Source organism: Squalius cephalus (assembly GCF_949319135.1).
Source record: "Squalius cephalus genome assembly, chromosome: 3".
In the NCBI taxonomy this organism is placed as follows: Eukaryota; Metazoa; Chordata; class Actinopteri; order Cypriniformes; family Leuciscidae; genus Squalius; species Squalius cephalus.
In genome coordinates, this window is record NC_137124.1 from 10,105,462 (window position 1) to 10,117,648 (window position 12,187).

A 12,187-nucleotide genomic window follows, 5' to 3' on the forward strand; every position below is an offset into this window, starting at 1 on the left:
TTCGACAGAAATCATCTTGTTAAAATGCTCAGTGTCTTCTAAAAGCAAACACGAATGCGGTGCCAGCCATGATGTCCGATTCACAAACAAATGACTCTTATGAACCGGTTCTTTTTAATGAGTCGCTCAAAAAGCTTTAGAGACCCTGTCCCAAATGGCACACTTCAAATGCACTTACGGTTTTGTGGTGTGATTTGTTGTGTGAGTGATTGTGAAGTCCACGAGACCGTATGGTGTCCCATTTGTAATTTTAGGTTTCTGAAGGGTGCTCGTGGGCGCCCCCCTTGTGGTCTATATTTACCCTCGATGCACACTTTTGCCGAAACTCGAACTTCTTCCCGACAGCTAAAGCGGTGTTACGTCACGAAAGTGCGGACTTGTAGAAAAACCGGCAGTGTTTTGAGTGCCATTTGGGACAGGGCCAAACTTGTTTGTGTCAGTCAGTTGTGGAATCTTTTGTGGAGACTTTTTATTTCAAAATTCTGAATTTTCTTCCTTGCAATTTCAAGTTTATATCTCACAATTCTGGGGGGGAAAGTCAGAAATGTGAGATATAAACTTGCAATTGTGACGTTATTTTTTCGCAGTTGCAAGTTTATAACTCGCAATTCGTACTTTTTTCTTAGAATTCGTCGTTCAGAGCCGTTACTGAATTCACAACTGACCCCTCACAGATCCACGAGTCATTTTTTGCTCATGTCTAATTTGAAATGAACCAGGAACTGTGTTACTGTGACTTGACAAAAAAGAGCATTTGTTTTATCCATCTTTTTGCGTTTGGTACTATCAGACTTTACTGGTAAATGTTGAAATGAAACATGCCATTTAAAGTGTCATTTGGAGCTAGATTTACTAAACAGGGCAAAGCATGAGAGCTCAATTCCTCAAAAGTGGCGATGAGAGTGTAAAGTTCTGCGTGTGATCTACTGACGACGTGCAAATTAAAGAACACAGACACAGCAAATCATTTCCGTAAATACCAACACAATCTACCAAGAGTAGCGCAATTTAGTGTCTGGTTTAAGACATGCTTTTTTTGGGCGCTAAATAATGGCGCAAATACCAGTAAATTGACTAGCGCAAACCTTAGTAAATCACCTTGAATGATTCATTTAAATACTCTCCTCCCATCTCGCATCTTTCAGGCTTGTAATGCAACTTCTTTAACAGGTTTACAGGTCTTTTGGCCTTGAGATTGGCCAGAAATTACATTCTTGATACCTTCTCAATTCCCAGAACCTTGTATCTTCAACCTGATTTACAGCTAAAATAAGTTATTTTTTTCAGATGCTCTTAAAAAAATATGGCCATGAAAACAAAGAAACATCTTGTGTGCATATTTTGACATCAAAACGGCCTCCGTAACCTCAAATTCACACGTTTACTCTCGGAAAAGTGAATGTACTTCATCTCGACTAGGTCAGGTTTATCTTGGATGTTTTAAAAGCAGAAACCTTGCCGCTAGCCAAAAGTGAATTTTGTGCGAGGAGTGAACCCAAACAGATATAAAAAAAAAAAAAACCAGAGTAGACAAGGGGGAAGAAATGGGGCTAGAGATCAGCGGGGAATAAGCACATGTTTTTCCTCAGAAGGTTTTCAACTATTTGCTGCAGTTTCCGATACAGGAAGTGAGAGTCCAGAAGCAAGTGGAAATGAGAAGGTTTGCAGGGGTCCGCATGAGGGTTCAGGAAATAGGAAAGAGGAAGCCGATTGCATTATTAGGAAACCCATTTGGGGCAAAGTGCATTTCGAACGGCGGTTGTAACTTCAATTTCAGATTTAATTAACAGCATTGACAAGATTTACAAAAGGGTCAGGTAGACATTGACAGATTCGAGTCAGCAGTGGTTTCATACATTTCTAAAATTAGTGAGATTAAATGACATTACGATGGTGTAAAAATCTGCAATTTTACCTTTTAAAAAATAACATGAAATTGCACATTATATAAAAACTAAAGGCATACTGTCCTAAGCCGTCCATGCCATCAACCTGTACACACAGTCCACTTTCAGTAACACAGTACAGTACATAAAAGAAGACACTGCCTTTTTCTTGATAAATATTAATATATATTTCATATGTCACAGTGACTGTGTATTTGGAGAGAAAAGGAGTGTGGCTTGTTGTTTCATTTAGTCAAACTGATGCAACAACGCTAAAAAATCAGATTATTTAATGCATATTTAGTCACTCCCTTAGAGTTTTTCTTAATGACCAACCAAAACCTTCATTTCTTCTGTCTTCTGCGCTGAACCCATCCAGTGGTAAGGCAGTTCAGGAACTAGGGCGACTCTGTTTTGGTCCAGCCAAGTAACCAGTGGTGAAACCTCTCATGCTTGTAGTGGCCTGCGACGCTGCTGAAAATTCATAGTCCTTCTGTTCAAACTGGTTATGCCAGTATATAAGCCAACCACGCTGCTGGAGCAATGTCTCTGGTATGCTGTAATTAAATGCTATATTTATATAGTAGAAATTGTGCTGGTTTGTGTTTAATAAGGCATTTGCAGCCAAACCAACAGAGTACCAAGTGATTCTCCATAAATTGGTCCAACAAGGCAAGTTGTGCAGTCATTAACATCCCGATGACATCTTAATGGAAGGGCACTTGCGTTCATAAAGGGGTCATCTGTGACCGTGGACAGCTGGTTATAAAAACGTTCCTCTTGAGTCAAAATTTCCTCTGTTAAGGCAACGCCAGGTTCAAAGAGACAGGTTTAGGTTAGGTACTTTTGGGCCAGTGATCTGTGGAAAACTATAAAACTCCATACAGTTGAGGTGTCTGGAAAACTGTCTGAGCCTCTAGTTGACTTTGAAGAGGCCGAAGTAGTGTTTGCCCGACATCTGCAGACTGAAGGAGCCTCCGGTGACGGCCTTCAGCTCGGCGCCCTTGTTGAGGCGTAGGAGGCCGGAGACCTGGCACGGCTTGAGGAAGTGAAACCTGTGGGAGCCGGAGGCTGGTGTGGTCCCGTACCCCTCGATGCACTGGAGTGAAGGGCCTTTCGGGACCGACACCTCCAGCTTCACGTACTGACTCTGGTTCTCGTTGAAGTGAACCTGGGGGTGGGAATGCAGATGGTGCCAAACGGCGGGAGAAAGAGAACAAGTGAAGCCGGAATGTTATGAGAGACCAACAGGGAGCAAAAGAAATAAAGTTATGATTAAACCAGAAGCCTTTTGATTTGATTTTACAAGAACCACACAAAGTTGAATTGGAAATTCAACACAGGTAATGCATTCTGGGAAATTAGGTTTTCTTTTTGCAGACATGCATTTGTCTGTGTGTCTCTCTATCTATCTATCTATCTATCTATATCTATCTATATATCTATCTATCTATCTATCTGTCTGTCTGTCTGTCTGTCTATATATCTATCTGTCTGTCTGTCTGTCTGTCTATCTGTCTATATATCTATCTATCTATCTATCTATCTATCTCTGTCCATAAGACATTTAAACATTAAAAAGGCTTTTTAAAACAGATTTTATTTTCTAGAACAAAAATTGTTATATGAATTTCTTGGAATTTCAATTAATTTTAATTAAACGTCCTTGTATTCAAATTCATATTGCAATATCCTGTTTGTCTATTTTTTACCTATTTTTTTAAAGTCAGTTTAAATTCAATATATATATATATAAAGTCAGTTTAAATTCAATATATATATATATATATATATATATATATATAATAAACACACTGTTGGGTGTAATGCATTAATAAGTAATCAATTGCTGTAACTGAATTACTTTTCCCTTGGAGAAGTAAAACAAGCGATTTTTCTCAAATTTTTCTCTAATTTAATTACAGTTACTTCTGATGTAATTTCATTAAATATTGTAGAGATTATAGAACAATTCTATATAAAACAATAGTGGATTTAAACATTTTTAATGCAACCTTCTCCATTTAAATACGTTGGTTAGTTTAAGAATAATTTAAGCAATTTTCTATGATTTATTTGAAAGAATTAAAAGAGCAGTTTCATGTCTATCCTTGAATTGTTGTTCAACTAGTTGAGGTTAATATGGGATTTAGAAAGTAATTAGTAATAAGTAATGCAATACTTTTTAGAGAGAGTAATCAGTACAGTAATCTAATTACACTTTTGAAGATGAAATTAGTAGCTAGTAATTCATTACTCACTCAACACTGTATATACACACACTATGCCTCTTAACATATGCTATCATTGCAGGTGATGCGCCTGCGAAGTCAGCAGAAAACTGGTCCTGTTCAACTCACCTGACAGTACAGGAAGTAGACGCCGCTGCGCTCCACTTTGAAGGTGCCGGTCTCTGGATTATAATGCACTGCTCTGCTCATATTCAGCTGCTCCTCAGTCCATCCTTTAATGACTCCCTCATTCCCCACTACGACACACACACACATTATTAGAGAATATTCCACAGGACACATACTGTTAGAGAATATTCCACATGACGCATATATATAACTCACCTTTTTCGAAGGAATTATTGGTTACTGTTGAAAAATGAGATGTATATTAGGTTGTGGGGTGAAAAAAAAGCATATAGGTGTTTCATTGATGAGTGAAATGATTTGCTACTTACTCTCAAAATGAGAGGCCGCTTTTCGTCCATTTCCTTTCCTCCCTCCCGCTTGCAAGATAAAGACAAAAGAAAGGCATGTTTTGGAAAAAGAGACAAAACTCTCTGGGATGCAAATAAGAGTCATCCATGTGGAGCTTCCAGCATTTAAACAGCTGTGCAGATGCAAACATCATGGATTAATCTAGAATAATTTATACACCAGCTGAAGTCCTGATTGTCAAAGCAGATGGTGAAATATTTCCTTTCAGCTCTGTTCTACACTTCTCCTAGCCTTTGTTTTCAGTAACAGGCACCATGCACAGGATTTTTCTACTTTCACCCCACCAGCTGGTTCCAGTCAACAAAGAGGCAAAACTAAAAATTATACACTGCAAGAAAAATGAAGAGTTGGCTCTTTCTTAGCCTTTCTCATGCAGAAAATAATCTTCCTATGAAATGAGATAGATTAACAGCTATGGCTACCGTTCAACTAAATGCAGTTATTCAAACAAACCACCTTGAGAAATGCGTTTTTTTCTTGTCCCTCTCCAGAGAAATCTCTCCTCAGGGGAGCTGCCTAAACTCCCGGTAGTCCGTCAAAATATGCACTGACTGATCACCTACGTCTCAGACTTCAAAAGGAGCCGCAGAAATGGTTAAAGCGACTGTTATTTCTGGCTGACCGCTTCAACTTGAAGCCGTGACTGTCCCTAAGGGGCACTATTCTGGGCTAGGAAAACAATATATTTTGAGGAATGATTGTGGATAAGCATTTTGGCTCTGAAATCAGACAGCTGTCAGGTGTCAGCTGAAGACTTGCGGCTGTTCATTAGACTTCTGAAGCTCCGTCTGTTCAACACTAATGTCTATTTTGTTGATCTTTTTGGCCTGAGCTCCTCACTTTCTGTTGTTTTTACCCTGTTGGCACTGTTTTTTTCCACCATGTACTCGGGAGAATGGCCTTGAGATGTCTTATCGCATAATTGCAACAGAGCTAAAGCAAGTCTTTTGCTAATTAAAGCTATTTCTGGCTTCAATGCAGGGGTCACTTGTTTTAGAAGGTTGCTAAAACCAATATGCCCTTGCGGTCCTTGTGCCAGTTGGGTTTTGCCGGGTGCGTGTCCATCCAGCTCAGACCTGTAATTTCTGCTGTCATTCAGCCTTCTGCCTACTGTTTCCTGTTGCAGCTTTTGGAAACATATGCCCAATGGTTTACCCAAGGTGGCTTGGTGTCCAAAACGGTTTGGTCTCTGTAAATACTCTGTGCAAAGATCATCCTTCTGCAGCTGGAAAGACTGCAGGTGATCCAAGGTTTTCTGACAAGAGCTGTCATGTGTCAGTTTTACGGCTACGTGTTTGTACATCTGCATCTTTATTCAATTTCCTTCAAAGAGTAATCTGTGATTTCTCTAATGCATTCATAATCTCTGATCATTTTTTCAGTCTGTACTAGTCGAGTGCCTTGAATGGATTTCAATAACTGGCTTCATGCCTGACATTATGACGTATGATGTCCTTCAGTACCATCTCTGCGGAACCTCCGACTCTCCAGCAGTTCGCGTTTTTCCAGGATGAGTTGGAAGATGGCCTTGCGCTGCATATTCACCTGCAAGAGAGAGAAATAACGAGCGGGAGAAGAAGACAGAATCACATTTTTCAACGTGCTCAACAGCTTTTGCAGACAGATATGGGAGACAGACGACACCAGCGTGGCTGGAACATAAAGTGTGTGTCAAGTTCGTGCAGGCCAGTGGGGAGAAAAACACTGCTGGCTTCTATTAACTGGCGTTTTGCGGGTAACCCATGCAGTAGTCATAGCTTTTGAAATAATCAAACCCAAGCTGAAGGCGTTCCTGAGAGACACAAACAAACAGTCACCAGAAGCCTGGTGTTTTTAAACTCAAGTTTTTAATAGGTCAACCACTTCCCCTAAATGAAAACCGGTAACAACACCTTGTACGTTTTTTTCTTCTTCTTCTCTTAATGTAATACATTCCGGGAATGCTTCTCTGTTAAAAGGAAACGTTAAATTAAGTGGAAAAGAAAAAGCTGACAAACAATGTGACGAGCACGTGAAAGCTTTGTCAGCAGTTTAACAAATGTCTGGCAACAGGAACTGCGGTTGTGCCTAGAAGTGAAGTGAGTACCTGTCCATCTGGACTTTCAATCTACTCCATGCAGATGAAGTCTAACCATAGAGAGTTCGGGAGTGCACACTAACTGTACCGTGCACCAGAGGACAAAGTTAGAATCATATGCAAAGCCGTAAACATGGCAAAGCTTTTTGTGCTTTTTAAGGGTGAAATATTTGGGGTGAATGCAGTAATTAAATTACTATGCACAATGGCTCTAGTGAATTGATGCTCAGCCACGTGGAAAAACTATGTATTGTTGCCAGATATTGATTACAAAACAGATGAATGCAGCTGAAGCCAAACCGTACACTCTAAAAAAAGCTGGGTTCTTTTTTTCTACCCAAATGCTGGATTAAACCTGTTGGGTTATTTTTTCCATGGTTGGGTAGTTTTTGTTTTACCCAGCCCATGGGTTAGTTATGGAAGCTTGTTCCCGTCACAGAATAAAACATTTTAAAAGATAATTGCGACTTTTTTAAAGCCAGAATTGCGTGGTATAAAGTCGCAATTGCGTGTTATAAAGTCAGAATTGTGAGAATAAGAACGACTTTGTCATAATTATGTTCCATCTTGTCTGCACTTGTTCTTGTTAATCCTGATTAGTTAATCCACCTCAGAGCCAGGAGCGAACCTGGACCTAATAGACCTGTGGTCCGCAGATCCAATTCCCTCCCAAGTCCCCACCCTCGAGTCTTCATCCTCCTCGCCGGTCCCGTACGGAAACCTGCAGCCTGTATCCCTGCCTCACCTCCTAGTCCCGTCTCCATCGCTGGTCACGGCCAGTCCCCTGGATACTTCGGCACCACTGGTGTGGTCCAGCTCCTCGGCTCTGCCTCCGTCGCTCACTCCGTGCGGCTCATCCTCTGTGCCTCGGGCTTCCCCTCCACCAGCTTGGCGTGAGGCCGAGTCCCCGGCTACACCTCGGGCCTCCAGGCCCACACCGCTACCTCGTCCTGTCAGCCAGTCGCCCTCACCTCGACCCACCACTCCTTCATCGCCTCCACAGTCCGTCTGCCCAGGAGCTCCGCTGGGCTCGCTCGACACTCCAGCAGTGGATGCCCAGCTGCAGCCATGGACTTCTGAGATTCGGGGTGCACCATCACCCTGCACCCCTTCGGCATCACTGGACTCCTCCCTTCTTCTGACTTCCCGGTCTGCCTCCCTCACCACATCGTCACCCCGGTCATCCATCCCCACGTCACCGCCTCAGTCCCGTGAGTCAGCGGTTCAGCTCCCGTCTTCTAGGTCGGCGATGTCGTCATGGTCCATCAACCACTCAGCTTCGCGGACTCCTCTGCCACCCACGGTGCCGCCGCCGTCGATCGGATCCCGGGTGTCATCTTGCCAGTCACTTCAAGCTCCACCCTGGCTCCTCCCCCCATCTGCGCCACCATGGTGCCTGTGGCCGAGGTCCCCAGGGTCCAGTCCGTCCCCAGCTCCACGCCCTCTGCCGAAGCCTCCGCCCTTTTTCTGTTTTTTTAACTTTGTTGCCATCATGCCGCGAGGATGTGCCTTTCCGAGGGGGGCGTAATGTCACAATTATGTTCTGTCTTGTCTTCACCTGTTCTTGTTAATCCCTGATTAGTTAATCTTCCTCCACCTGTGTCTAGTTAGTTTCCTGATTTCACCTTGTGTATTTATACTCCCTGTTCTGTTCAGTTTTACCAGTAAACATTGTGTTATACCCTCATCTTCGTCTTGTGCCTTCAACTACCACCACAACGTTACAGACTTTTCAATGACTTCTGACTGTTTTTCTCGTAATTGCAATTTTATATCTCGAAATTCTGACTTTATAACATGCAATTTATATCTCGCAATTCTGACATCTTTTCTCAGAATTGTGAGATATAAACACGAGTTATAAAGTCCAATTCTAAGGAAAAAAGTTACAATTCTGACTTTATAACATGCAGTTGCGAGAAATCAGAATTGCGAGATATAAAACATCACGGAATTCTGACTTTATAACACACAATTGCGACTTTATATTACGCAATTTTGACTTTATAACTCGCAATTGCGACTTTATATCACGCAATTCTGAAAAGTCACAATTGTGAGAAAAAAAATCAGAATTGTGAGACAAAAAGTTGCAATTACCTGTTTTATTTTTTATTCTGTGCTTCCATAGTTAGTGGCTGGGTCAATCTCACTGACTGTTGAAACAATACACCCCTCCCCCAATCGCCCTCCGACGCAGCAATCCAGCGGGGCTTTGCTACAACAACCCAGCTGTTGAGTTACACAGAATGCTGGCTTTTTGCATCCTCGTCAGGAGAGAGCAGTTCTCAACGCTGCCGAATTGACGGTAAAATGGTTTTGTAAACATTTTATTTCTATAAAGTCTGTAAAATCATTTTATTTAATGCAACGCAACATACATGGATGAGATGTCAATCAGTCAGTCAGCATCAGTCGTCTCGCTAAACTGATTTTTATTCGTCATAATCCTGAATCTAATTAATTTGGATGTTAAAATATGTTCTCAGAACTCTGTAATGTTTGTTTATGTGCAGGTTATAAGGAGCCTGTCACGATATCTTTCAGCTCTGAGGTTCGCAGTTCCCCCCGCCGAACAGCGGCCCATCACCGGCTCAGATTTTGGTAATATCAGTTTACGACAGGAATATATGTGAAAAAATTGGTTTTCAATTAGTTTAAAGTTATTAAATAGTAATTTTATTTAACAGTAGAATTGTTGAGTTGTTGTGCTTTTCTGCACTTTTTGACTCATACAGGTTGTTTTAACTCTAGCCTATATTTTTGTGCATTTCTGGGTGTTCTTGCTTATTAATAAATTTTCACCTTTCGATTATTACTGTTGCCTGTGTTGTTTCTCTAGTAATTCTGTGTGATTTTAATTTTCAACGTATTTTGGGTTCATTTTAAGCCATAGTAATTTTAATCAATAGTTGAGTTCAATAAAACAACCCAGTATGTTGGGTCATTTAACCCAACCAGCTGGGTTCGTCCAATTTTGACCCAGTGCTGGGTTGCCAAATAACCCAAATTGGGTTGTTTCTAACCCATAATTTTTTAGTGTAACTGTTTTTCTGTTCTCAAACCAAATATATTTGGAAAATCCCCAGAAAACATATTAGCCTACCTACATTTTTAACACACAAACAGAAAGTAGCCAACATATTTTCTGCCAACATTGATTGAAAACCTTGCTAACAGTTAGTTAACATCATTGTGAACTCTACTTTAAGTTCACAAAGAAGGATCGGAGAATGAATTTAGTCTACAAATAAGGTAGGAAAATAAGCACACTACACAAATTTTGCGTCTCTGAATTCAGCCCGTCTTTGAATTAGTGATGTTTCGTTCGTGAAAGCATCTGTGTTTTGAACGAATCTTTTAAATGAACTAATCGCTCTCGAACCCGGTTGGAAAAAAAACTCACCGCTCGCCAAGCACTAAAATGTTGTATTTCATTCATTATTTCGTCGTTGTTTTTTTAACATGTTTGTCTCACGAACGAGCAATTCATTTAATTGAGCGTAAAGTAGCTACAGCAAAACTCAAATCGTTTGATAATTCATTAACCACGTTAATTCAGTAACTTCTAAGACCGATTCATTAGTGTTTTCTATTTAATTCACTAAAAAGAACCGGACCTCAAGAGTCCTTCGTGAGGTAATTGCTCTGGTCACGCTGTATAATTTGATTCCTTAAAAAGAACCGGTTCATAAGAGTCATTCGTTCTGGAATCGAACACTGGTCGTGCTCAGTAGCGGTGCTGAATAGTTGCGCAGCTGGAACCCTCTCAGAACACTTTAGTAGTGTTTCGTCCACATGGGCAGAAAAACTCATGAAAAAGTTGCCCATAGGTATATGCTAAGGCTTTAAATGGTAGCTGACAAGTCGCAAATCGTTTAACCATAATTACACAAACGCATAGAGACACGATGCTTCGAAACGCGCTCGTGCCAAGTAGTCTAAGATTTCCAGTAAATTGCCCTAAACATGGAGAAAAGTTGGCAACAAAACCATCGCACTTGGCAGCGACTTTAGAAACTAAATAGGCCATAACTCACAGCACCCCCGCGCAAAGTCTGGAAGGGTCATAAAAACGCGTCCCGCAGACCCCCAGCGGTGCCGCAGCTGAATGTTTGTATAATCAAGTGCCTCGAAATTATATGCTTGCATTCCTCATGATACCTCCCTAAAAAAGAGCTTGCAAACGGCTTTCATGGTCAGGACCACAATAGCGTAATTGCAAAATCACTGCATGATTAGTGTGAACTGCATGACAAATGTGCTTGAGAATGCATGCATGCATCTGTCATGCACTTTAAAGACAAAAAAGAAAGAAAGCGAGCCATTGCGTTTACCTGCTCTAAGCGCTCCTGCAGAGTTTGGAAAGACCTCGACAGGTCCCGCGTTTGTCGCAAAGTCCACACTGTAAATATGGCACTGCACACGGCCAGTGACAGCGCGAGCGCGGCCATGAGCGCCCAAACCAAGCGCAGTGTGCGGTACCGTCTCCTCTGGAAAATTCGCTGCATTGTTGCGCACACGGGTCGTTTACCGTTCTGAAGCTTCCACGTCAATCATTCTGTCCATATTCCACGAGAACATCTCTGAGCCTCTCTGGTATAGGTCTCAAGCGCGAGAGCTTCTTCAACTTCGATGCTGCGCGCGGTCAACGCGAACCCTGTTGCAAACGTTGCAAGATTGACCCCAGCAAGCCAGTCGCCCCTGGCAGTGCTTTGATACACGGAGAACTGTCTGCGTTTATTGCATAAACTGCAGCTGGCCCAAATGGCATAGCAATATTCCTTTCATTCTTGTGCAGAGGGTTGACAGCAGCACAGCAATACTGTGGGATTTGGATTTGATTCGCATCTTCCTGAGACCTGATTCTTTGGCATGACTTCCTCGTGTTCTCTTTGATAAAGAGATCAGGGTCTAGTCCATAAGAGGTGTCATTTCAAAGCACTTCTGCGTCCATGTGCTCAAGTATGCACTGCAGGGAAGTGAGTCCTGCACAGCAGTGGAAAACAGATTTCCTTCCCCCCCTCGTGCGCTGCCAAGTATTCTTATTCTGTAGTGAAATACTATTTAGCTCTGTCCTGCCTCAAATCAACAAGTGCGTTTTCCGCGTGTCTTTTGGTTGAGCTGGTTGTTCTCGAAGGTTTTACAGAGTGTGGCCACGGACTAATTAAGTAAAGAGTGCTGATTTAATTGTCACCACAATCTGTACTAGGGGAGGGGGGATTAAAATAAAAGAAAAAAAATAAATATTTTTCATTCTGACCAGTAATGAAAATAAAAATTAAATAAAAGGTAAACTTAAAGGCAGGGTAGGCGATTTTTGGTTGAAAGTCTCTTCACATACTGATAGCAATCACTTTGTTAAGTGGTCTAATGTATTGGAAGGCAACACATTTATTTTTTTAACACATTTATTTTTTGTACACTGAAAAAAACCCCCGGCATCTGTGGTTGCCAGAAATGTACCAAAAAAAAAACGTTGCAAAATTTTAAGT

General features: G+C 41.5%; 1 protein-coding gene across 1 annotated transcript; it reads right to left on the minus strand.

Annotated features, from left to right (window-relative positions):
• Nucleotides 1-773: 773 nt before the first annotated feature.
• Nucleotides 774-11,828, minus strand: tnfsf12 (TNF superfamily member 12). Its single transcript, XM_079865859.1, has 6 exons — nt 11,030-11,828; nt 6,079-6,160; nt 4,576-4,623; nt 4,463-4,486; nt 4,247-4,374; nt 774-3,057 (listed from the first exon to the last, which is right to left on the minus strand). The coding sequence occupies exons 1-6, from the start codon at nt 11,201-11,203 to the stop codon at nt 2,803-2,805; spliced, it is 711 nt and encodes a 236-aa protein (XP_079721985.1). The 5' UTR covers nt 11,204-11,828; the 3' UTR covers nt 774-2,802.
• Between the last annotated feature and the right edge of the window lie 359 nt (nt 11,829-12,187).

Bases quoted from the DNA above. Each gene is read 5' to 3' on its own strand.
- tnfsf12 (XM_079865859.1), bottom strand. From the start codon at position 11,203: ATGCAGCGAATTTTCCAGAGGAGACGGTACCGCACACTGCGCTTGGTT. The intron at 4,624-6,078 runs GTACTGAAGGAC...TTATCTTGCAAG, and splicing joins TCGGAGGTTCCGCAGAGATG to CGGGAGGGAGGAAAGGAAAT. The intron at 4,375-4,462 runs GTGAGTTATATA...TGTGTGTCGTAG, and splicing joins CAATAATTCCTTCGAAAAAG to TGGGGAATGAGGGAGTCATT.